The 25,337-nt window shown below is 39.5% G+C and overlaps 1 protein-coding gene and 1 long non-coding RNA gene across 2 annotated transcripts in view; one reads left to right on the forward strand and one right to left on the reverse strand.

Moving 5' to 3' along the window:
- LOC134142583 (uncharacterized) overlaps nucleotides 1-25,337 on the forward strand; it is a 69,353-nt gene that overhangs the window by 43,660 nt on the left and 356 nt on the right. Inside the window, exon 4 of the long non-coding RNA XR_009958917.1 lies at nucleotides 18,167-18,213. This is a non-coding gene — a long non-coding RNA (uncharacterized LOC134142583). The remainder of the gene's footprint in view (nucleotides 1-18,166; nucleotides 18,214-25,337) is intronic.
- TECTB (tectorin beta) lies at nucleotides 11,041-20,345 on the reverse strand. Its single transcript, XM_062579797.1, has 10 exons — nucleotides 20,270-20,345; nucleotides 18,293-18,483; nucleotides 17,706-17,848; nucleotides 17,557-17,629; nucleotides 14,648-14,751; nucleotides 14,487-14,570; nucleotides 13,530-13,692; nucleotides 12,617-12,686; nucleotides 11,609-11,641; nucleotides 11,041-11,093 (listed from the first exon to the last, which is right to left on the reverse strand). Exons 1-10 carry the CDS (start codon nucleotides 20,343-20,345, stop codon nucleotides 11,041-11,043), a joined length of 990 nt encoding a protein of 329 aa, XP_062435781.1.

Here is a 25,337-nt window from a genome sequence, read left to right on the forward strand (position 1 = left end):
ATAACATCATTTACAGCTGCATGCTGTGTTGCTTGGTACTGGATGACAGACAAATATGACGTGCTTGTACATATCCCAGTAGGCCCATTAGTGTCTCAGACAGCATGGTGAGCAAACTGGAAAAATATGCCAGCCATTTGGAGGACATAGTGGAAGAAAGGAGAACGCAGTTAGTAGCAGAGAAGAGGGTAGACAAGTTCTTGTCATCAGTGTTGCCTAGGTAATCAAACAATTATGTTTCCAAGGTCATCTATTGATATATATGAAATAGTTGTCCAAATGAAGATTGTTCAGGACTGTCTTACATAGCATCACTCCAGGCTTATACACAAAGATTTTTCCAATGACATAGCAGGCTATCCTATTCTGCTGACTGGTGGTAATTATGTGAGTGTTGTTAACTTGCAGCAAACACAAGATGAAATGTGCTAACTTATGTCTCTAACTGTTTCACTGAGTTCTCTGAAGATGAATCTCTTCCTTGGCAGTTGCCAGTAACATGTCTTACTCTGCCCTTGATATAAGGTAAAGGCATAAATCCTTGCCACAACTCCCTGACACACAAACCTATAAAGGAACTGGCTTATTAGAGCCCTTAAACATGCTGTTGTACATCTTATTGAGTATGACAACTATTTTATGTTGAGCTTGAATAGTAGACAGATGATTCTCTGAATATTCATTCTTATTTGTGTTGTAAAGAGTGTTTTGGAGATTGGGCTGGACTTGTACCATGATTTCTTTGCCAGCAACTCCATACAAATAAGTAACAAAAGTGCTGCTCTAATGTGCTTGCAGTTGAGAAACAAAAGCCAATGGAAGATGCAAAGGAATGTCGGGGCAGGGGAAGAAATGAAAAGGCAGTACTGGTCAGTATAATGGGCAGTGCTCCACTTTCCTTGATTTTTTTTTTCTCTGAGATTTTTATCGTGTTAGGTGATATTTTGCCTAAGTAATTTTAAGAGTAGCCTGGAAAATGCTTACACTAACTTATCCTGCCTATTTCCAAAAAAAGAGTAAGGCCAAAGGGCAAATGAATGAAATTGAGAACAAGAAACAGTGAGCACAAAAAAGTGATCCCTTTTCTACTTCTTTCTGGCTTCATTGGAGAGGAGCTCATTGATGGGAAACTGGAGTTGGAGAGTTTCGATTCTGTGACTTCTCAGATAACATTGGGTTTACCAATTTGTTCTTTAGACACCTCCCAGTCAAGTGGACAGTCTCCTCAGTGACCTGTTCAGCCTTTTTGGTAACATTGTCAAAATATATGATATTTATAAGCCAAGGTTTAGTGCTTCCTGAGTTTTGAGTTGTGGCTTTTATGGCAGAGCTTTCATCATGACCTTTTGCCTAGCTATGGGGAGGGAATTCTGCTAGAATAGTTCAATGGAAGTGGGTAACAAATACTTTTTAACCATGTATTAATGAGTGTGAGCAGGAAATTTGTTTCTATGTTCTCTAAAGAAAATTTTAATGTAGTTAAAGATTTCCCCTTGCAAAAATTCTGAACAAAATTTTGGCTTGGGCCAATAAAGGATCATTGTTTTCAGTAACTTCTATTTACATTTTGAAAAATAGTCTTTATATGAGTGAAGATTCAGATTTATTTATACTTTTAAATTAAATGTTGAAAAAATGATTTCAAAAACCTTTGAAGTTTTTTTTCAGCATTTTTTTTTTGTTTTGTTAGATTTGATAAAATTTATTTCCACTAAAAAGTTGAAAAGAAGTTTTTGACAGACTGGCACTTTGAATGAGAATTCTTTTTTTTCTGGATTTTTCAACATCTTTAGGAATGTGTTAAGAGATTTAACCATGGGTGTCTCCAAATAGTAAAATAATTGCATTGCCTCTAGAAGTATTCTTGGCTGTATGTTTTATAGTCCTGAAAAAGCATTCTGAACAGAACCACAGAAGAAATCTCAATAAAAGCTTTCAGTGATTTGCACTGCTAGTGTTTTCAGGGCTTCCTTCTCACAAAAGGTCAACGACTTTTCTTCTAACTAACGTCTTCACAAAGACAATGAAAGGAAAGATTAAATAAGAGGTTTCTGTATACTCACAGTCAGAGCATCCTTCAAGTCCTACTGAATTACATAGCACTTATCTTCAAAAGCCTGTATGTGTTCAGTCAACCTTACAAAGTTCCCTTTACAAACCCCCCTTAGCCCAAAGATAAACCAAGACAGGATAAAGCTCTGTCTGGAGGGCCAAAGCTAAACCATGTCAAAATCCATATTTCTCTCCAATGGATGCAATATGCTCCATGTGAGGCTGCAGACTTCAAGCCCAGAATCGGAAGGGCACCTGAAGTAGTGGAGAAGAGATCTTACCTCCTGATTTCATTTAGTCTTCACCACCCCTAAAGCTGGCTGAAGTTTGTCCTGTGCTATGTTTGTAAGATATGAAGATACATATATATATCTTCATATATAAAGTATACAGATATGAAGTAGCTGCTCCCTTTTTGCTAAAGGGTAGAAACCACTGTTGATGCTTAAATGTCATGGATGTCTTTTGCACTTCTTGAGAGTCCTGGTTTCTTTCTAGATAGGGCATATGTCCGTAGGAAAGCTGAAACTGTGTACTGGCCTTCACACAGATAAACAGCATAAGGCTGGCTGGTTGTGAGCTGAGGGCAGGGGAAATGGAGGTCAGGTACGTGGCTGACTTGCCAGAGTATAAGGGATTGCCACCCGCTGAAGCATGGTGACACACCTATCACAATGGTGAGGTAAAAGCTGTTGGTGTAAACTTCCTTCCAGGGGGTTAACCCTTGAGTTTTACCTTAGATTTGCTATGGGTGATCTATTACTGTGGCCCTCCAAACACATGATAATTCGTATATTAAAACCCTTAAATTTGTTTTCTTGATTTATATATATATATATATATATATATATATATATATATATATATGTATATATATGAAGTTTATATTTTCAATGTAAGTGAAATAAATTCAAAGTTTGTAAGTTTTCTGAATTCATAATTCATTCTTGGGATCAGGTTAAGATTAGACTTTATTTTTCCTTGATGACTAATAATATTACTCAGCAAGCTAGGTTCCAGAATCAAGGGGAAGTTTCTATCCTGCTCTTGACTAAGTCATTTTATTCTTTCTTCCTCAGTATTTTCCAGTTTGTAAAGGGAAGATTAAATCTGCCATACTAATTATTTAGCTACTATTTTAAAATACTTTGAGGTATTCATTGAAAGATGCTATGGGAATGTCGGATATTAAGGCAGTGAAAAGTACTTAGAATGCTCTTGTCAGGGTTTGTTAATCATTGTATAAATTTGTAGTTCTGTGCAAACATTTCACTGTGATAAGACCCCTGCTTTAGCACTCACTAAGGATCTGCACTTCCCATCTTGTAATACTGCATCATTTTGCCACTCTGCTGGATGTTAAATTTATGAAAAAGAACAGTGCAAACTAAATCTGCGTGATTACCTCAAAACATACTTCAAGTGCAGAACCCAACATAAAGCTACCATATTACTGACAAGACTGCTACATCTTGTGGCTTAATTGTCTTTATAAATGAGGTCAACATTGCATGCATCCTAAATGACCAGAAAAAAGCCTATCTCTTAGGAGTGTTGCCATATCTATGTCAGCTGTGTTTATTCCCAGAAGAAAAATACTAGTGTTTTCCATGACAGACCTATTAGCAAGGGAGATAAGTATAAGCCGGCAGGCAGACTGGCTTGCAGTGGTGTAGGATCCCTTCCAGTGGTGGCTTGTGTCACAGTTTGTAGTTCCCTTCAGGGAGCCAGCCTGTGGGAGGAGGGTGTTAAGATGGATGAAGCCATGTGCAGAGAAAGTTCAGCAGGAGAGGAGGCACAGGCTGCTTGGTGTGGGAAGCAGTCTGGGAAGCCTGTGGAGCACCAGTGTGGAAGGTGTGGTAGCATCGCAGAGGAGCTCCCTCTTTGTACTCGGGCGGCTTTCCAAAGTTGTGCACTGGACGTCTGTGCATCTACACAGTAACAGAGCACAGAGGCAAATCTGCTTGCACTGAAGGTGGGCTTTATATAGGTAAACTTAATGATATTTATCTTAGAACTTGGAACCGGAAAATATCTGACTAAATTGCTTTCAAAGAGCAGGATAAGAAATGAGATGAAGACTAAGTTTTCTGTGTAACAGCAAAGTAAAGAAAAATATATTAGAAAGCATGCTGATCCCCATGCTTCAGAATACCTTGCTGCTTGTAACAGAGGTCAGGAGGGTAGCCTCTCCCTCTAGTGCATAGCTACCTGACTCTACCAATTATTTGTTTCTCTGAAGCCATTGGCTTTGGCCTTTGTGGGGTCAGGATGATAAGTTAAATGAAATGCCTGCAGGCATATGATATATATATATATATATATAAAAAAAAACAAGAAACAGTAGTTCTTCCTCTGCACCTGTCTGCACCTGTGAGTGACAGCTGCCCTTTGGATGGAAATAACTTGGGAAGATTTCGTCCTCAGAATGGGGTAAAGAGGTGCGCTCCTACTACAAGCTTCATGTTGCTACACAATGTTTTACATGTATTGAATTGTGGGAGTTATGATACTATTGTGAGTTAAGTAGCGTTTTAACTTGTTCCTGTCTGGAACATTTAAACAAAATGTTAAGGGATTTACAGAATAAAGAGATGATGATGGTGTTTAAATTAGGATTAAAACAGTTTCTATATAGCTGCACATGCTGTCTGGATGTGAGACTTTTGCCGTGTTTGTACTGTGCATGTGTAGTGTATTCGCAGCTCTGGCCATGTGTGCAATATTTACTTCAGTGTGGTACCGAGTTGAGATATCGTGCAGGAAAAGGTTGACGTCCTGATGTGGCTTTGCTCCTTGCAGGGCTGAGCTAACAGGAAATGTGCTGTGTGGATGTATCAGGTCGAATGCCTATTCTGGCATCTCTGCACCAAAATCAACTGGATGTCCGTTGATACTAGCTACTGTGTATTCTTTCTCAAATTTGGGTTTGAAATTGAGAGATCCCAGGATAAGGAAATTGGTTTGAATATAATGCATTTTGGCTTGACAGTCTCAGAGTTTTTACTGCAGAACCTGTTGGTGGCAGGAATTGTAGGACATCACAATGCCTTGGTACTGCTTGTTTGTAGAGCCTGTAAACAGGGCGCCAAGGGTGGAAAGGACCAGTTTGTGTAGGTGGCAAATTAGTTGGTTTGTATTCCTGAGAACTGTGTTGTATCTACCTCACTCTTTGGTGTTTTCTGTTGAACCTTTTTGCTAGTTACTTATATCTGCAGTGACTGCCAAACAAAGGTTAGTAGTGTTTACCATTCACAAGTGATAAGTGACCTATCTTTAATGAACAACATATTGTGTGTGTGTCACTGTACTAGTGCTACTGTGCTATGACTCAAGTTGTTACTGTCTTGACACCCGTGCGTGTTTGTTTCTATCCTGTCTATTGCAGTGACCTTGGTGGCCTTGTGCTTCAGTATAGTGAGGAGCATTATAATGCTAAACTGAGAAGGAAAGCATGGCAAAACCCTTCCTCACTGCAGTTCCTCCAAACAGGAGGAAGAATTGGAACAAAAACTACAACCTTGGAAAAACAAATATTGGGTTCTAAAGAAATTATTTGTATCCCTTGCAACTAACCTTCCTTTCTCTATAACTCCAAGACTAGCCTGCTCATGCACGTTCATAAAATAATAAAACAAATTTATTCTGCTGTAGTTCTCCAGTTCCACAACTCAGTGGAGTCTGTAAGTCATGACATCCAACGAAGAAGGACAATCAAAACAAAGATAGTGACTTCAACTGAAAGCATGATTATAGCATCCTGGATGGGTAAAGCTGTCATATTGTTACATTATACCTTCTAATCCACAGAGAAGTATAGCATGTCCAAACTGTCTAAGCTTTTCTGGATACTAACTGAGAGTAATGTTATAGTGCTGAGAAAAAGCATGGAACATTAACTCCACTTGCCAAAGTGATATAAATCAGTGTAGACCCCCAGATCTAAGTGGAATTAAACTAAAAGCCAGCACAGATTCAAGTCTGACTGTTACCCAGATGATTTTGTTATACAGTGTGAATTCCATGGTATCATTGTTGTGATTTTTTTTAATTATTATCATTATTATTTCTTTTTTACTCATTGCGGCTGGAGGGCTAGGTTAAAAGTGAGTTCACTTGCATGCTGAGCTATGAGACAATTTTATCTGTCAGTTTTCAAATCAAGCATTTTGCCTGGGAAGCTGTAGGAAGAGCTTGCTGTTTCTAGCTTGTAATCACATAAATGTAAATATAATGCAACCTATCTGGAGCTGCGTGCTAGAACAGGGTTGTAACCCACTATTCAACATATGTAATGATCAACTTCTGTGGGCCATATGTGCTGCAAAGAAGTCTGTTAAATGCTTCCTTGTGCTTTAATCCTTTGCTTTACATTCTAAAGACTTTGATCACTGTTCAATCTCCTACAGTAGTGAAAATGATGAACAATACAAATAAACAGAAAAACCAGTGGGAATTTTCCCATGAAAACTAGTGGTCAATAATAGCATTTGGGGTATAAGGAATAGTTGAAATAAAATTGGTCTACATACCACATTAAAGTATACTTGGAGATAAAATCAGAAATGGGGTGTAATAAACCAATTGGAACTAACTGATGTGATCTATACCTTTTCCTTTAAGATTGTTGTTTAACTTACCATGAGAAAATCCTGCCCAGTGTTGTATCCACAGATACCTTTAAATGGCTGCTGCTGTCTGTTACCTTCTGTTTCATTTTCCATTGCCAGCTGATTGTGTGATAGGATTGAGGAGGGTATGTGGCAATCTGCAGTGCAGAACAGTCAGAAGCTGGGTTGACTTCAGGAGAAATGCAAGGAAGGGAAATGGATTCAGTGCAGGTATGATCCTACTATTCAGCAATTGTATAAGAGAACTTCATTCCTTCCTGAAAATGAAATTTTCCCATATAGTGATTTCCCTTGGCTGGGACCCTCTTGCTCATCCTGATAGGAGGAAATTATTGCTTCAACCCAAATGCAGTATCAACAAACGATGGTTGCACGAAAGAGGTGAAGGATAAAGTTTCTTCACAGAGTGGCTGCAGCATTGCAGAGTTGAACATGCAGTCAGAGATCAAGACAAGTATCTTCATGCCCCACAAGCTGCAAAAGATCCAGCCTTATAGTGCATCTAACATTATGAAGCCTATTAAACTTGTGCTAAAATCTTTTGCAGTCACTGTGTTTTCTGACATTGGCAAAATAAATGGTATTTAGGTGAATAAATAATAATAAGCTGTATGAAGGTGGCCATAGGAAAAATTAGTATCAACTATAGTCCATATTTTTAAGCAAGTTATATAGGATGGAAAATTTGTGCATCCTTAAGGAATAGTAAATGGCTCACTTTTGGAGCTGGAATCTGTTCATATATTGTTGCCTCCTGGGGCAGGCAGACTTTTTTTAGTGACCACTGAGGGAGCTATTTCTTGAGTGATAAACCATTTCTGTGCTGTAGAAAGGTAGGGATCCAAACTGTTAACAGAGCTTTGCTGATCCTGCAGTCACCAGATAGCTGACTGCATGATTCACGTTGGGCACAGTGCTGTAACACATATGAGAGATATGTATGCCCAGAGGCTCCATCCCACAGGTCGCAGGGAGGTGGCCTGGGAATTCACAGGTATGCTTCAGAGCTACTGAAATCATGTAATGTTGTTCCAAAGCAATATGTATTGAGGCTGTAAAGACATAACTAGGAAGAGAATTAAGTAGCCTTCTAAGAAAATTCAGTTCAGGGCTTTCTGCAGAAAATAACTGATAGGAGAGTGCTGATTGTTGCAAGGGAAGGCAAAAGAGAGAGGCTTTGGAAAAGAAGCCAGTGTGTTAATCTTATTTGGCAAGGACAAGAATTGGAACAGGTAGAGCCACTAGGTAAGAAGTGATGAAACTTGGGGTGTTAGTGGGAGGGAGGGTGGAGGGAAAGGGAGGTGAAAAAAACAAATACAGGAAAAAAATCTACAGGATCATTCTTTCTGGTCAAAATATTCTGTGATGTGCAAAATATTCAATAGCTCTATGCTTCTTTAGACACTTCTACAACTAAGAATTGCTTCAAAGTGACACATCCAGTTCTCTAATCTAAACCCTCCTCTGCCTAAATCAGACAATTCTGTCAAGAGAGTGCCCTCTGTTGTATGTAATGGCTAAATACACTTCGGAGCTGATAGCATTTTTCTGGAGACTGTCAGAGTGGATGCTGTCTGCTATAGATTCCAGCTTTTAACGAGCCTAAATTACTTGTGAATATGTATTAATTAAGACTATTCCTGGATGAGCAAATAGTAAGTACCTCCATGGTAAGGTGAACCTGTGTGTAGATGAAAATTGTGGATATAGTATGTGTATATTCTACCTTTGAGTTATCTCCATAATAACAAGAATTTAAAAGGAAAAGTGAGTTTAAGTTTCATAATTTAATGGAATTATTCAAGAAGTTTGCTCTGTAAAAACTGTGGCAATATTTATTTCGTGTGCTGTGAACACATGCAATAGAACAACATCCACATAGGGATGTTCCTCTTTTCGAAACAGTCCAATCTGTTCTGGGAAAATGGGAGTATAGAACACCCAAGAAAAGCAAAAGTACAGCTAACGTAGGGATGTTGCTTCAGGATGTCTGTGGTCCTCTTTGTTTTCATTTGAGAAGGCTGCTTTGCTGAGATCACCATTGTTTTATGGCCTCAAGCCAGCAGGGATTGAAGCAGCATTGCCATGCTCACCAGGCATGCTATCAAGCTTACAAAGCTCTCAGAGTTGAAGGAAAGAGAGCAGGGGGAAGAGATAAGCACTCTTATATGGCAGCTTGAAAAGTATGCGAGTGCTTCAGAGGACTTTGTGAAAAGTGGTCTGCAGAAAGAGGGCGTTAGGGGTTAAGCTAGACTCCAGCTTTTAGGATCCTTGTGTTGGACATGTTGTTCCAAATCCATTCCCTGCAGCAATCCTTGTGCCATCCTTTGACATGTCTGAACTGTTGGAGAAAAAGGACTGGACTAGAATAACTCTGTGTTAGCAGTGCTGAGGTGTAGTGTGTACAGACACATGTACGCACAGTGTATTCATTAATGGGGACAAATAAAAATAAGGTGTAATAACTTTAGCCATTTTCATCTCCCTCAGCTTTAGAATTCTGAAAGTTTTATGGAAAAGCCATAAGAATGCTTCTTACCTGACACTTTCAAGAGTTTTGTTGAATGGTGTTTTAGTAAGTATTGGAAGTAAAGTGCCTCCCCGTCACTCTCACTAAAGAATTGTTCCATATCCTGAGACTTCCTGCTCTTTAGAAATCATAGTTTCTGTGTCTAATGGTTTCTTCTTAGTGGTATTTAAGGGCTGTTGTTACCTCAGGTGCAGAGTTAACACTGGGCCCTATGGTATCTGACACCAGCTATGCCTCCAAGGTTATACTGTAAAGCTCATGAGCTTATTTTCTAATGCTGGATGTGCTTAATTTGCATCCATACCATACAGCTGTCCAATACTAAGCCTGTCCAGTCAGCAAGACATTTTACTCTGAATAGTGTTGTGCCTAATGCAGCAAATGCCATATTTTATTTAACCCAACCAATCAATACTGACACTGCTGAGAAGCTGGGGAAGAATGTCAGGTAATAAATTCTGAGGACCTTTTAATGTTTACTACATGAAAAGTATCCTTTTCTCCCATCTCTGACATGTTAGGTTAGTTTTCATGTTCTGTGGGAAATAAAGGTACTGAAGAGATAAGAGACAGCATGCTGTCCTTCCAGTAAGCCCTCTGAGAAAAGGTCTTCTGATTCCTCTGACCTTGGTGGCTATAAATATGAGCAAGAAGAGAATGAATGAGAAGTGGAATGAGGATGTTTCTAGGGAAATATGGTTTTAGAAATAGATCAATCTTTACATTTTCACATTTGTGTTCAAACTGGTTTATGATGAAAAAATAGATGTAAAGGCAAACAGATAGAAATCCTAAGAGAGAACTCCTGAACTTCGGGAGCAAAGCTAGGAATTTGGGTCATTATCCAGCAGAACAAAATGGGTGGTATGGGGAGAGGATGAGCGGAATGATTTACTTGTAAATTTGGCTTCCAGAATTGATGTGTCAGGTTGGTGAAGAGATGTTCTTGATAGGATTCAATGCCTGATTACTTTCCCCATGCACGTGGCAAAGTCGGAAGTACTACACTTTGTTTGCTGACCCAGTATTAGTGGACAGCCAGGGTTCAAGCTGTTTTAAGTCAGAGACATTGATATGTAGCTGCAAAAAATTTTGAGATGCTTTATGGAGTTAAAAACTAGGTTGAGTATAACCAGTGTATCCATCCTCCAGATGCATTATTTCTTTAGCCTGGATAGTGGAGATTTGTTCTTATGGAACTACTAAATTTCCACATTGTCCCTTCTGACAATGAAATCCATTTCTATATGGTCTCAGGTGAACTTTGTAGAGCTGGGTTTTGTGGACTCTACTGTTCTTTTGCTTGAGACAATGCTGCATTTTCCACAATATGTTCCCTGGTGAGCTCAGCAAAGTAAAGAGGAGAAAAATGCTCCAAAACTCCATAGATCAAGCTGAAGTGTTCAGGGCCTTACACAACCAAGCCTAGCAGGGAGTTCTGTAAGGTGTGGGGAGGCTGGTAGGGAAGAGAACCCTGAAGGGAAATTTGGCCATGGAAAATACTGAGTTTTTATGTTCCTGTATTCTTTATAGAAGCAAGCACTACTGGCATCACAGCACTTTAAAAAGTAGGCACCAGCAGAATGGATAACCCTTGGGTTTTCACTGGTGTAAAATGCCTGTAGGGATATGGGAACAGCAAATTTGTCTTTGGATTCCCCAATATTATAGGCACAAAGCTCATAGAATATTTTATTTATCTGGTAAAATGGTGCACAAGGATTTTCTGTGGTTTTCTTTTTTCCTCTGTAAAATAAACATCTTTACTAAAGAATTATAGTTCCAAAGACAATTGGTAAAAGTTAAGAAACATAGCTGGGCTGTGTTTTATAATGACACAGCACAGAATCCAGCCATGAAGAGCAGGTGGAAGATGATATCTGCAAGAGAAACACAGAGTAAGTGTGAGTACTTCCCTGTCAGCTACCTTTTATGTTCTGTTCTTGTTCTCTTCCCATCCCCACCAATGTAACTGAGTTTCCCTAATGTGACTCTGTCAGCATATCAAGTTTTAACAAACAGGCTTTGAAAGAGCTTTTGCAAACCCTCTCCAAATAGAAATGTTTTCAGGGCATCTCTGCTAACCCAGTGAAACATGTTTCTTTTCCTTGTTCATAGAAATGTTCCCCTCTGTGGTTGGAAGTATGTGAAAATAAGAGCAGAAGTAATGTTCAATATTGAAAATTATTGGTGTGGTTTTATTGTCTGTGTGCCAGGAAAAGGAAAACAAGTGTATAATGTTGAGAAATAAAATCTGATTTTGCAATGTTTCTACTTCTGTCCAATTTACTGAACTTAGCAGGTTTTTCTTTGAGCTGTGGATTTTCATGTTGAAAGAGTCACTTAAAATGCAAATTTAGGATTGATATTTTCGTTGTCATATTTTGCTGTTTACCTGAGAGAGTGTAGAAACTGGATAAACCTTTGCCTGTATAAAATAAGAGAAAAAGAGAGAGCATTTGCATGGTATGTTTAACATAGGGCAAAGTGCACCAGTGTGCTTTGTAAGAGCAGGATAGATGACGCTTGTCACATTTAGAAATTCTGGATAATTTTGTCTCTTGGTTTACTGTTTGATTTATGGCCCTGAAGTTATGAAAGGATCCTCAGTTCTTTTATCTTCTGAAATCAGTTGAGATTTGCTGTTGCAAATGGAAAATACTCATTTGCAATGATGCTGCACTATGTGTATTTGGAATTATGAAGGGGCTTGAAGGTTGATGTGGATGTAACTGATGAACCGATATAAATGGCTTTAGTGAAAATGTGATTCAGGCATACCTTCTTCAAAGGATCTGTTTTCAGGAGATTTGCTGGACCTGCAGAATTAAATCAGCTCAGGGAGAAATTCCTGGTGCCTTCAGAAGGCAGTAGTCACAGGAAAAAGGTTTTGCATTGCAAGGAGAAAAACAGATGACAGTTCAATGTGCGTGTATGTATGTATCAGGAGGAATGGGAATGTAGACTAAACCTATTAGATGTAGAGTTACAGTGAAGCACCAACTAATAACAAATTATCCACGCAGCTTTCCTGCTGTTTCTAAGCCCACTCATGTGTGCTCTATCAGAGCTTCTCTGGGCTGTTGCTGAGATCAAATGCAGGTAAAAAGTGTTTAGATTGCTGACTTGATGTGCAAGCGGTTTGCCAGTTTATCATTAATGCCAAATGGGCATGTTAATTCACTTTGTAAATGATGAGTATGTCACTTCTGTCAGAGCCCTGAATCCAGAGGAGACCAATTTTTATTCAAGATCCCTTCCTAGCTTCATGGAGGGGGGAAGTGGCTTTGGGAGAGCAGTTCTGCTCCCCACCCCCCTTACTCCTAAATGCCAAGCCACTGACTGCTCCTGGATTCATTGCTTCCAAAAGGGAGGAAAAAAACATGGAAACTTGGTCACTTACTGTGTACAGTGAGCTCTGCCATTAAAACACCTCCTGTTTGTTCCATGCGCCATTTTCTTTTTTCACATGTCTAGAGAGATCAGAAAAAAAATGTATTTTCTACCAAAAAAATCCCAAACCAACTCTCATGTTTCCAACCAATTTATGACAGTTTTGTTGCCTGTTTTCTAGGGATATTAATTGCTATAAATATTGGAGTTCTCTTGATGCAGGAGAGGTTACTTTTGAAGGAGAATCTTTACAATGGAAAAAGAGGTCTTTAAGGAAAGACTTTTTGGTAACCCTTACCCTTACATCAGTTGCTGCAGTCAGTGCACACTTGCCCGTGTTAAATAACACATCTGTATAGCACTTCCCTTCTCATTTCCACTTAAGGTCATATAACCTGTTCCTCCTCCAGTGCAAACTATGTATTTTATGCAGAATAGGACACCTGCAAGAGCAGTGACTTATCACAGAGCTATTGTACAGGGGAGAGGACTTTCGCTAGGAATGAGGGCTGGGTAGGTTTCATTCAAGTAGTGCAGTGCCTTGAATTAGGGCCCCCAGGGTGCCCTTGACACTGAAATATTTGGTAGAATGGTAACAGCTCTACTTCCTTTTTTTAAAGTGTAACTTATTTTGTAAATAGAAGTCCAGTCGGGAGTATTGACAAAACTGGATTTTTAAATGGCTGTGGTATTTCTCAATATGTTTAAACAAATTGTTCAATATTGCATATAGTACCCATGGCGTGACAGGGGTCAGGGTGCAGGACTGGCCACTCGGATTAATGCGTTGTGCTGGCTCCCTCTAGTGAAAGCTCTTGCATTTCGTTAGAGGCCTGGCTCCACATACAGCGAACCTGAGGTAGGTTCTTGACATCCTCTATATAGACTTAGTGCCTAGTGTTTCTCTTGGAGGGAAGCCTTACCACAGGGCAGGAAAACTTCTCACTGTCACAGACATGGGTCTCACAGTGCAGCCAGACCTTGGACAGCTTGGGGATGTTGCGGAAACGGAAAGCATTGAACTGGAACGTAGCCCGGCTTGTTTTCCCGTTCTCGTGCACGAGGATAGAGTTGTCGGTGGCACACCTGTGTTGTGTATGGAGAAGCAGTGTGAGAGCACACATGGCCTCAGTAAATAATCTCCTGAGACTGAAGTCTGATGGAGGCATTTGCAGAACCCTGCTGTGGGCCAGTTTCAGTTCTTGACTGCTGGGGAAACAATCAGGGGTCCTGGAAGATGACTGCGACTGCAAAGATCACAACCTGTTGTTGGCATTCGGCTGGTTTTACGAGCATTAAAATGTCAGCAGAGCCTTTCAGACACTTTCAAAGCCTATGGTTAATTTGCTTTTACTTTTAAAACCAAAAGACCAGAATTCAAAGTGTTATCTCCAAAATGTACTCTTGCTTTCTTCCTCTCCTTCTGTGACTGCAGATACTAATACCATAACACAGGGTCTGCCGTACATTGAGGCAAAGTAGGCACTAGCCCGGGGTAGTAGTTAAGCCTAACAAATTAGCCTGTTTCTGCAGTCTGAAAAGCCTGTGTGGTTGCTGCTGTCAGAGCAGAAGAAGGCAGAGATAGTGGGGCCAGTGCTAGTGCTAGGAAGTGGGGTGCTCCCCAGAGCACCAGTTACCACATTTGCCACTTCCCCTGTTGGCCTGAACACCAGAGATTTTTGCTCTGTCATCTACATTCTGCCTTTCTGCCCTTTTCTTGGGTGGTTGGGGTGGCTCAGCCCCTCTAACCTGGAGTAGAAATACAGTTAGGGCTATGTTTGCTGAGAAGTCTTGGGATAACTCTTCTGTGCAGTATCATCACAGGTGCCCTGGGGCTAGACCATGCTGAAAGTGGTTCCCTGGCTCCCAACAAGACCTACCCCTTGGTGATCAGAGGCCACTGGATCTGGTAGAAGTACTCTGAGGAGGGAGTTGCCCAACAGTTGTTGAGAACGACTTTGAACCTGGGGAGAAAAATCCCAGATCAGTAAGTAAAGTCCTGATTGCCTGCTTATTAATTATTATTCCCTCACTTGCCTACCTGTCACTTAAGCCCTTAGCTTCCACTCCAGCAAATATGTCAGAACCAATTTCTGATGTTTCAACGACGAAAGGGGCTTCTTTTATACTTGAAAACTTGGCATTCTTTGAAAAAGAAAGAGAAAGGCATTGTACATTACTAATAACATTCAAAGCAGAGGCATGTGGCAACTTCAGACAGCCTTAGAGATGTAGTCCAAAAAGTCTGAATCCTTGTTACCTGCAGGTTTCAAAATCTGGGCTTGGTATTAGGGCTATTACAAGCTCATTGTGGTTTTTGAAAATATTTTTTTTGTTAATGCTTGGTTTGTAATGGTAATAAATGACAGAAGTTGATGCTATGTGGGCTGTGGAGCATGTTGAATCACAGCACATGAGCAGAAAGTGTGCTTGCTGCTGCCTTCAGTACACCAGAGGTGATAGGGGAAGCTGGCAGGAGGGAGAGACTAGAGATGAATGTACAAAGTGGGGATGGAGTGGGGAGATAGCTGTGTGAGGGTCAAAAGGTATGAAGAGAAGTGCAAATAATCCTCCTCAACTCTCTGTGATTTAGAAAGGTGGTGACGGCCAGTGTGGTGAGAGCTGAGCAGAAAGTGTCTGACAGCCATAGTCATTCAATGAGTAAAAAGAGCCAGGCGACTAAAGGCTGTGCAGTGCGTGTTATTTAGCTGAGAAGGTTTGGTTACAAATACTCTAACAAAAGTGCCTACCTTAAATCCATACTCCTTTCTATTGCATCAGATCTGAACAAAAATAGACCAGAACTATATAAAGTGTAATGTGCTTAGTCTTAGTGTTTGTCTACTTGGTTAAATCTACATAGCAGGATTTGAGTAAGCCATAGTCCTGGATCTCTCCAGAGCTCTTAAACTATCTTTACTGGATTTTCTCTGTTACCTAAGTACTATTTTTCTTATGTTCTGCTATGTGAAGTGGCTGCAAGATGCCCATTGCAACCTCTAATAGATTGGATGCACTGAAGTTAAGGCTTAAGGCTGCATTTAGGTTAGTAATACATTATTGTTAGCGTACTGAGGAATTCTGATTGAAAGAAAGATTTTTTTTTCCACAAAGGAAACTGCTGAGGTGAGCTCCTCAGCTTCAGACAGCACGCTCGCACCTGCTGAATGCAGCAGTTCCTGCTCTCCAGCCTCTCTGTCTTATAGAGCTAGTAATGTTCATCAAACTCAAAGAGAAAGTGGAGTGTTCGTACTGCTTGGTGCTGTGGGGAAGCCTTCCTTAGCCAGCATTGTTTGCTGGCCATCCTGAAAGGCCTGGGAAGCACACGATTATTTTATCCAGAGATGGCTATCACATTTAAAGAAAACAGGGCATAACTCAGTCTGCAATTTGAGATGCTGGCACAGGAATCATTACAGAAGTACTGTTTCGAGACTCTTATCAATTCTTTTGCTAAAATGAGCTGAATCTGGTATACTGCTGCTTTTGCCAAACTCCATCAGTCTGCATTGTTCTGTGGTATCTTTCTTTTCTTCCTAACAAACTTCAGAGCTGAAGGTCTGATCCCCATTCAGTCTCCATCAATGCACAGTTCTTTGCTGCTAATGGTGTGTCACACACTAAAGGACAGGTGAGGCTGAAGTGGTCACTGGGGTGCAGTGCAGCTTGGGTGCTGGTTCTAGATGGAGATGGACATACCGAGCGCCCAGCACTGTGGCTGCCATGAGGCTGTATCATGCAGCAGCAGAGGTGAACGGGAAGGGAAAAAAAAAACTTTGTTTTCATTTTGTCAGGGGGAAAAAAAGTTTAATCAAAACTGACATATTCTGACCAATGAAAACATGAATGGAATAAAGGAGTGGCCTGTTAGCATTTTGAGTTTGCTATGCATAAAGCTTATGCTTAGCTGATGAATGTACTGTATAAAGTTTAGCCCCTCTGCGCTTGACTCTTAGGACCCCCAGGGCTGTTGGGGAAAAAGCAGTCATATGGCTAAAAAAGAGTACCAGAGATCCATTGTTCAGTGTCCATCATCTGTTTTTGCAGTCGTTCAGTCATGAGTTGACAGCAGCTGTGTGGCACCTATAGAGACCTAACTTTACTATATACAACCTGTATGCCATATATCAGAAATAATAAGAGCATGGAAGCTCCAAAAGCTGCCAAAGCGTTCAATGAGTGGCTGATACCCTAAATCCAAGGGGGGGGGGGGTGGGATGTATGTGGGGGAGATTTCCATCCAACTTGTACTAAAAACTCCCTACATCTGGCCTATAAATTTTAAGTGGAATGTTACTAATAGTGCTTTTTTTCTAGTTGAGGCAAAATAGAGAGGCTACTTTGGCACTCTTAACTGTGCTTTGGAAAAAAGACTTAAGGATCAGATGCTGGCTGCCCCAGCAGCACAAAGAAACTGTGAGAAGGAGGTTGATATTTCAGAAAATCAGGGGTGAATGTTGGAAAAAAAAAAACAGAATGACAAAAAGATCTCTGGAGGACATGAAATATCTATCAGCTGAGAAGACATAGAAGCAAACAGCAAGAGAAATACATGGAGCTTTTCTGTATTTATTGAGATTATGTCATAGCAGCGGTGCCTGAAGATGCACACTGCTCTTTGAGTGGAACTATAAGCAAGGTTTTACTTTGTCTCACAAAACCTGTCAGCATGTTAAAAATGTACTGCTCAGCAATCTGCCTCGTTTGGAGGGATTAAAAGAACAACTGGCATGTCTACTCTGTTGGTTTAAGTACATCTCTGTTAATCAGTAGAAACAAGGACTCCCATGAATCTCACAATAATTATCTGCTACAGGCTAGTAATGCGCTCCATGACATAGAAAACTTGGAAGGAGCATCCCTTTTTCCAGCTCTTAGTCTAGGCTTCCTTGAGGGCTAGGAAGTTAACAGAAAGTGAAGGGGAAAAACTGGATGACAAAAGGCACTTACAGAGTAGAAGTTGAGGGATAACTGACTTTCAAACGAACCAGAGCTCCCATTCTTCACATGGACGGTGGCCACCCTAGGGACATAAATCTTCTGTATGAGTGAAACATGGTGGTGAAAGAGATGAGGCTCACTCCAGGAACAGGACTTACCTTTGGTCGAAGGCAGCCTGGTTCACCAAGTAGTTTGCATTGTACGTGCAGGTGAATGAGTAATTCACAGGCTGGCTCTTCACAATTACTGAGGAGTCATTGGACACAATGGAGTTATAGAAGTGATAAATGGGGTTCTTAAACTGTAGACGATGGGACAGAAATGTATGCTGTGAGTATATGAGGCATCAGAAACAGCTCAGTACTTTGAAACGTGAAAGTAATGACAAAACACCATGCCCAAGAAACCATGGTTTCATAGCTCTTCATACCCTGTGCTGCCTACTGTACATGTATGTTCTGTATAATACAGGTATATGCAAAGTGAGGACTAACATTCAGACCTAACATCACTAAGTCGGAGGGTGTTTTGCCTGTAGGTACAAAGCAGGCCTATTTGATCCCCCCTTTCCCACAAATGTAAATGAGCCCTGATATTGGTGTTTGCCTCTACTTTCCAGCAATACTTACTACTCCAAGTCTGCTGAAGCAAACGGGACTCTTTCAGGTGAGTTCATCTGATTTGTGAGTCCAGGCTATTGTGTGTTGCTACAACCTTTCTGAAATGTTGACCTTGATAATCTTACCTCTGACTGTGTCCCACAGTATGACTTGTTTTTAGGAGACAGGTCTGGAATTGTGAATTGGTAATATCCTGAATCATGGATGCCATTGTAGCAAACGCCTCCAAGTGCCAACTGATTAACCTCCCATCCATAAGGACACTCCGGAATTTTAGTGATGATGCTTTTAGGATAGCAATATACCAGAATTACATCTGTAAGGAAAATAATACACCTACAGAAATATTCATGTGGCGTTTTTCTTTGAGTCTCATTTGCACACCTAATGGAATTAAACTTTTGTGAGCAGGAGTACGTGCTGGAAGGTCATACATGTGAGCAACTGGGGAATCGGGACTTAGTGTGCTACACAGAACTGACCCTTGGGTTGTTAAATTCTATTGTGTCTAGAGGAGTTTTGCCCTTGTCCTTTTGTTAGCCAAGACCTAATGCAAGTTTTTAATCTTTTTAGAATAGTTGTTCAAAGGGGAAAAAAACTGCTGAGAAATCTGAAGTGAAATATTGCTGCACTGAAATACGACATATTAGATCATGCTGCAGAGCCAATTTCTGTTGCTGTAACACCACTGACTCTGTAAAAATATTATTGTTGTAGTTTGTTCAGTAGGTCTGCATCTATTTATAGCAGTGTTAGATCTGGGCCACAATATATATTCTTGCCTTCCCTTTCTTGCACTTGTATTCTAATGCTAATAGAAACAGAATTGTTACAATTTTCAAAAGTTAAGGTCAAAAATGAAATGAAAAGTGGAGCCCTATTAATAGTGATAGTTAATAGCAATACAATGTTTGCAACACAGCTCTTTATACAGCTGTGAATACTGACCACCGTAACTTACACGCTGCTTATTTTAAGCTACTAGAAGAATTTGGACCTCTTTCAGAGAGAACCAGTCAGTGCAAATTTTATGGTCTGTTATGAATTTAAAATGCAAAATACAGATTAATTATTATTGAACTGAAAGTTGAGAAAGATTACTCAAAGTACAAATTACTACAGTGACAAGAAAGATGCCCTGCCCCAAATCATTTAACTATTTATTTAAATAACCCCAACGCCCTCATTTTTTATGATAAAAGCCTGATTTTGCAGTCTTTTCATGTCTGCTGGAGGTTAGGGAATACTTAGGGAAAGACAAATGGGGGACTTTAAAGATTCACTCCTTTCTGACCAAGAAACCATCATCACAGGCTGATTCTGCTGTGTTGATGGTCAGATCTGCACTACTGCTGACTTTACAACTCAGTAGAGTTCAGAGAAACTGCTTGTGCAAGTGAAGCACTAGCATGAATGGCTAGAGAGCCAGATACTTAAGCTATACCCTGAAATTCCTGTCGGTAATATTCCCCAGCCTATTTTGTACGTGCCTGGCATGCATGTATAAAATGTGCTCCATATTTAAAAGTATTTCAACTCATTTCTAGAGCATGTTTCCTAATTTTATTATATTCTAAATTATAGGTCTATCTGGCACCAAATCACTGGAGTTCCTAGTCAGATATCTGTGTGAAATTAGGGCCTTAATTTTCATAATATTTTTGTGATGCAGCAGCGTGGTTCAGAAGTTCAGTGCAGCACATTCATTCAATGCTAGTCATCCAATTGCAGGCGGTGGGTCTAAAGCCCAGCGTGGGCAGCAGAGATCTGCAACATTTAGCCTTTGCTATTGTGGATAATTCCTAATTACTGCTTTCTTTTCCATCTTAAGCACAAGCAGGATTCAGGCATAACTATTCACTGTGATTATCACCTGAAGTTAAGCATATGCCTTATTCTCTGTAGCTAGGACCTTAATGGCACTTGCTTTTTTGTGCTAGCTGAAAACAATCAGATCAATATAAGATATGCAAGGATTAGTTCTCCAGAACCCATAGTTTGTCTCTATGAAGAAAAATCTTTCCACTGTTAAAAAGACAGAAACCCTTCAGCAGCTTATTTATAAGAGAGGATCATAGGAGACTAAACTTAAGTTATTTTACCTGCTTTATTTGGATTGCAAGGCCCTGCAAGAGCTTGAGCCAAGATGACCAGCAGATAAATGGTAAGAGTCACCATTTCTTGCAACAGTCTGAAGACACAGGGAATAAAAGCTGAATTTGTCTTCAAAATTGGAAAGAAGAAAAAAAATCCATTCACTGCAAACCTGGAACTGTAGCTACTGTTTAACATGTTATTCTTGCAAAAAAAAAACCCAAATAATATTATTGATACTTTTTCATCCAAATGAATTCCATCTATAGGATGTACCTTTATGGAAGACCACTATTATTGCTATATCACTATTGTAACAATTTTAATATTTCAGTTGTGTGGTAGCTTTGAGTTATTCAAAGATTTCTTTTGTTCTTTTAAAGAACCTAAACTTTAAGTGATTAGTATATCTAAATGAAACAGAAACAATGGAAGCTGAAAACAGACAATATGAATGATCAGACAAAATATGCTTCTTTTGCTTATTAAGTTAATGCTGAAACTATTCTTTGGCTATCCTGATGTATATAATTTTAATTTGGTGTAGATCAGTTCTGGTAAATGTAATCTCTATTCCTAAACTTTGAATTTTCAGATTAAGCATATGTAACAGTAATTTACGTCTCAACTGCAGGCCTCAAACCTGCAAACTTTTTCCTATGGGTAGAAACATGTTCCAACAAAGATCAGCTTGCAGGATTGGGGTTGGAGTTCTCATATATTTCCTTAAGTTCTCATATTTTTTCCTTTTCTTCAGTGTTTGGCCTCAGGTACACATCACTGAAAAAACTGTCAGAGGTGAAATTATTTTTCTTTACCTGGGCACAAGTCTAGCTAAATTTTATATATATAATCTTCTTAATCGAGTATTTCCAACAAAAAGAATCCATGTCAGCATTTTCACTCAGCCTTGATTTAAAAATACATGTTTACATACACGCACACACACACACACACCCCAAATATATAAAAACTCAAATTTCAGTGACAATCTCTTCTTTTTATAATCCTATGCATTCTACAAGAAGTTAAGTATAATACCTACAGGACAGGAATGGGCTAAGTGTTTCAGATTTTCATTCCAGTCTTATTCCAGTAGCTGTGTATTGGCTCCTCCCAAGATGTCCTCCTTTCAAATGAACCTAGCTGGTTTTATCTTCACTTTATATAAGCAGTCTTGTAAAAGGAGCCCATCTCTGGTTAAATCTCAACCCACAAGTATTGTCCAGTGTGGGAGGGAAAAAAAAGAGCTGTAGAAAAACAGTTCCTCTGCTCTAGATGAGACTTTTGCTGCCATTTGATTTTTTTTTTTTAAAAAAAACCCCTTTGTATGGTGTTTTCTGATGGCTTTGAAAATAACTGAGCATAAATCTGCTGAAGGTGTATAATTGGCACATTTTTTTTTTAATTTTACAAGTTAATTTGAAAAACAAAATTTTTGTGAGGCAGAACAGCAGGTGCTTTCCAGAATTCAGCCTAATTGTAAAGCAAAAGAATATATTTATAAGTAAATTAAATTGAATTATCGTAGAATATCTCTCTTAAATGTACCTGAGAGAATTATGTGCTCAGCTCACAGTGATAAGTTATGGGAATTAGATATCTATCTTGAATGTTTTATTGACAAGTCTCACCCTTTTGTGCCATGCAAGCAAGTAGACAGAAGTAATTTCTGTACATTCATGGGAATGTAATCTGAAGTAATTGAACATAGGTAGGATTTTCAATAAGCCTAAATATTATACTATATAATTATGCCGTATGATACATAATGCTGCGTATGTATAAGACTATATAATAGCCATTAAATGTCATACTACAAAATGTGTGAAATTCCCCCTTCTCCAGAAAGCACAAACCAGTTTGCTCTTCATATGACCATCAGTTGTATGTTTGCGTTATGAGAGTCATAGTTGGTAAAATGTACTTGTGACCTATTATATCCTCTGTAAGTGTTAAGTTTAAGTGACAGATCCAGAAAAAGGACTTGGGTATATTTCTGCTATTTTATGTACCTGCATAAAAACCTTGGGTCTTAAACGGTCTTGCCATATAAACTGGCATGTCCTATATATCATATATACCTTTTTGGGGTGGAGGGTGGATGGGGGAGATGTGTGTATCCAGCCAGCTCCAAGTGCTGTTAAGGTATTTATGCACTGATCTCTAGCTTGAGTCAAAGTACACAGGATCTTACTGGCCTTGCCTGTGGGACCTAGTGCTATTGGGATTTACAGAGCTCATTTTGGTGCCTCTTTCTGCTGAGCTGTCCTAATGGTTACAGCCTCATTCTGCCTCATCTGCAGCAGGAGTTTGATAGGCATCTACCTTTTTTAGGGGTAACCATTGGGATATGGAGGTTATGCAATAAGCTGTTGCAGTTGTTATTGGTGCTGGAGGTTTCGAGGGAGGACGGAGTAGGACAGAACACAGTAGCCTTGTCCTTAACCTGAAATGCTGGACAACTTCCATTAAGTACTTTGTGCAGGAAAAGAGTGGTAAGGTTTATGGGCTCACCTTCAGAAGATGCTCTAAATCACCTTGTGGCTTTAAATGCGTACTACATGCAGTGCTTTAAGCCATGTCGTGTTAGTTGCTCACAGCTGTGACTACAACACGCATTGTAAGGGATGCTTGCTCTTGCCCAGTGAGGAGTGGTGAGGGTGTCTTTGGGACCAGCTCCATTGCTGTGTTGACCTTGAAGAGGCTGTTATCACTAAACCTACAGAACATTTGTCCTGCAGTGTGGTTTGGTATCAGCATGAATATATACTGATATGAAAATATTTATAAATAATTAGGATGACTTCAGTTTTTTGTGAACTGATCTAAAGCCATAAAGAAACTGTTAAAAAGCCCATAAAGTTCTGTCCTTCGTTTCAAATAGTAAACCGGAACCTAGACCTGAAGCTTCACTAGGACTGCAATACAGACCACATAACATTAAATTGGCTGCTCCCTCACTTCTTGTGAGCCAAGTACTGCAAGCCACTGTGTACTGACTTAAATGAGATTACTTGAATGTGTACACAAGGATAAGGACCTTTGTCAGAGGTGGTTGTTATTTTAATTGAATTAAAGAATAATCCACTGAACAAGAAACAAACTTCGACAAACAAAATAATCTGGTGTGATCTAGCAAGGGATTATCCTGACCCAAAATCATAAAATAAGGAATATTTAACGCCATATGTCTCTTATAACCTCACTCCAAATTCTTCTCTAGGCACTATGAAGCCCAAATTTTATTTCTAAATCCTAGCTCTGATTGAATATACACTGTGTAAAGATTCACTTATGTTTATCTTTGTGTGCGTGTGTGTGTCTACACTTAGTCTGGAACTGGAAACCTGAGACTGCTGAGACATTATGAGCTGCCTTGTTGTCAAGTGTGTACGGCCCAGAAACAAGGGGAAGCCTTGCATGAGAAAGCCAGTCCCTGTGACTCTGATCAAATCAATTCTTCAAATTCAAGGGATCAGATTCAGCCCTGGGGTTGAACTTAGGTGTCTCAGGCCTACCCACACAGGAAAGATTTGGAGCATAAGATACTTGGTAGAATTTAATCCAAGGTTGTCTCAGTAATAGACATAATGTAAATATCTTGCTAGAAAGCATTCAAATTGTCAACTTCATTGTGACATTAACAAAAGCGTTTGAAACGCACAGATTAGTTTTGTTCTGAGGATGTTACACAGACAATGAAATTAAATTATTGTTGATATAATCCTACAAGTTTCAATGAAAGTACTCCAAGACGGATATAGCCCTGTAATTTTTGAAAGAAAATAAATCTCTCACTATCTCCTCACACAAAAATAGTCTCCATGTACTTGATACCCCTTTTAGGTAAAGGGTTCAAAACAGAATGAAATCCATGAAACAAATTTGGTGAAAGTGCATATGGTCTGTAGATGTTTGTATTTGCATATGAAACAAATGCAAAATGTACTTAAGCCAAACAGTATTTGATACGTGCACTGATCAAAGGTGAAGGCTTGGGAAGGTTTAGATTTCTCTCAGTAATTGCATACAGAAAAAAAGGAAAGTCATTAAACTGCAAAGGACACCATTGAGGTTTGTTGCATTTTCTCCTGAGCCTTTTCAAGCCTATTGAATAATTTCAGCAATCTAAGTATCTGTAAAGATTTCAACAAAGAGTAAATGAAGGCCTTATTGTGAATTTAACCTAAAAGGGCAGCTTGTCTCCTTAGTTTTGTTCCTCTCATTGTGACTGAAAGCTATGTGAATATCTACTGTCTGGTTTCTACATGAAGAAAATGAGGTTCTGCAGTTTGAATATGCAAGTGATACTGTGACATCCGTTTTTCATTGTCTTATGTAAGAAAATAAAGCTGAAGAGCTCCTGTAGCTAAATGGAAGGATCTTATGGGGTAAGAGTACTCAATGGAAAAGGCTCGCTGATTCTAGGGGGAGTGACGTCTAGTGACACTTGCCTAGAGACCACAATGTATTGGTGGTGTTTCCAAGCATATGCCAAAACCTGGCATACTGAAGAGTCTTGTCTGAGACAAGAGGTCTGTCTATCGCACAGATGCAGAGACATCCGTGCTAGGTCTGGATATCTGCATTTGTATTGTGCTGGACCTCAGTTAATATATTCTGTTTTGAAAACACAGCGCTGTGTTGGTATGGCCAGAGTTGTTCTGGATCCTGAGTCTACAATGAGCTGTGCTACCCTATGTATATTCATTGCCTCAAGTCATAAATATCTCATGGATTTCAGCATTGTTTAGCATTTTATAGAACAAATACCTTTCCAATAGTTAGTTAATTGTACTATGTGGTTAGTCAGTCTTGTCAGCACAGTGTTGTTTCAGCCTTACAAGTGGATAATAGAACCATTCAGGTTCATAATAGGGTACCTGTGACCCACAACTACTCGGCACCCATAAGTCCTCAGATAGCCTGCATGTTTTGATAACTGTACAAAATCAGAGCAGGGGAAATCAGAGGAAATGATGTTAATGGGGGAGAAGGTACTATAGAAAACCAGAGATGGAGATTAGGACTACCAGAAGATAGTCTTCTGCTATATAAGTTCTTTGTGTATCA

Source organism: Rhea pennata, chromosome 7, assembly GCF_028389875.1.
Source record: "Rhea pennata isolate bPtePen1 chromosome 7, bPtePen1.pri, whole genome shotgun sequence".
Classification (NCBI taxonomy): domain Eukaryota; kingdom Metazoa; phylum Chordata; class Aves; order Rheiformes; family Rheidae; genus Rhea; species Rhea pennata.

What these genes read in the sequence shown, in the direction of transcription:
- TECTB (XM_062579797.1), bottom strand. Translation starts at nt 20,345, where the DNA reads ATGGTGACTCTTACCATTTATCTGCTGGTCATCTTGGCTCAAGCTCTT. An exon ending in TTGCAATCCAAATAAAGCAG is followed by an intron (nt 18,484 to 20,269) that starts GTAAAATAACTT and finishes TTTTCCTTACAG; the next exon opens with ATGTAATTCTGGTATATTGC. An exon ending in TATCCCTCAACTTCTACTCT is followed by an intron (nt 14,752 to 17,556) that starts GTAAGTGCCTTT and finishes TCTTTTTCAAAG; the next exon opens with AATGCCAAGTTTTCAAGTAT.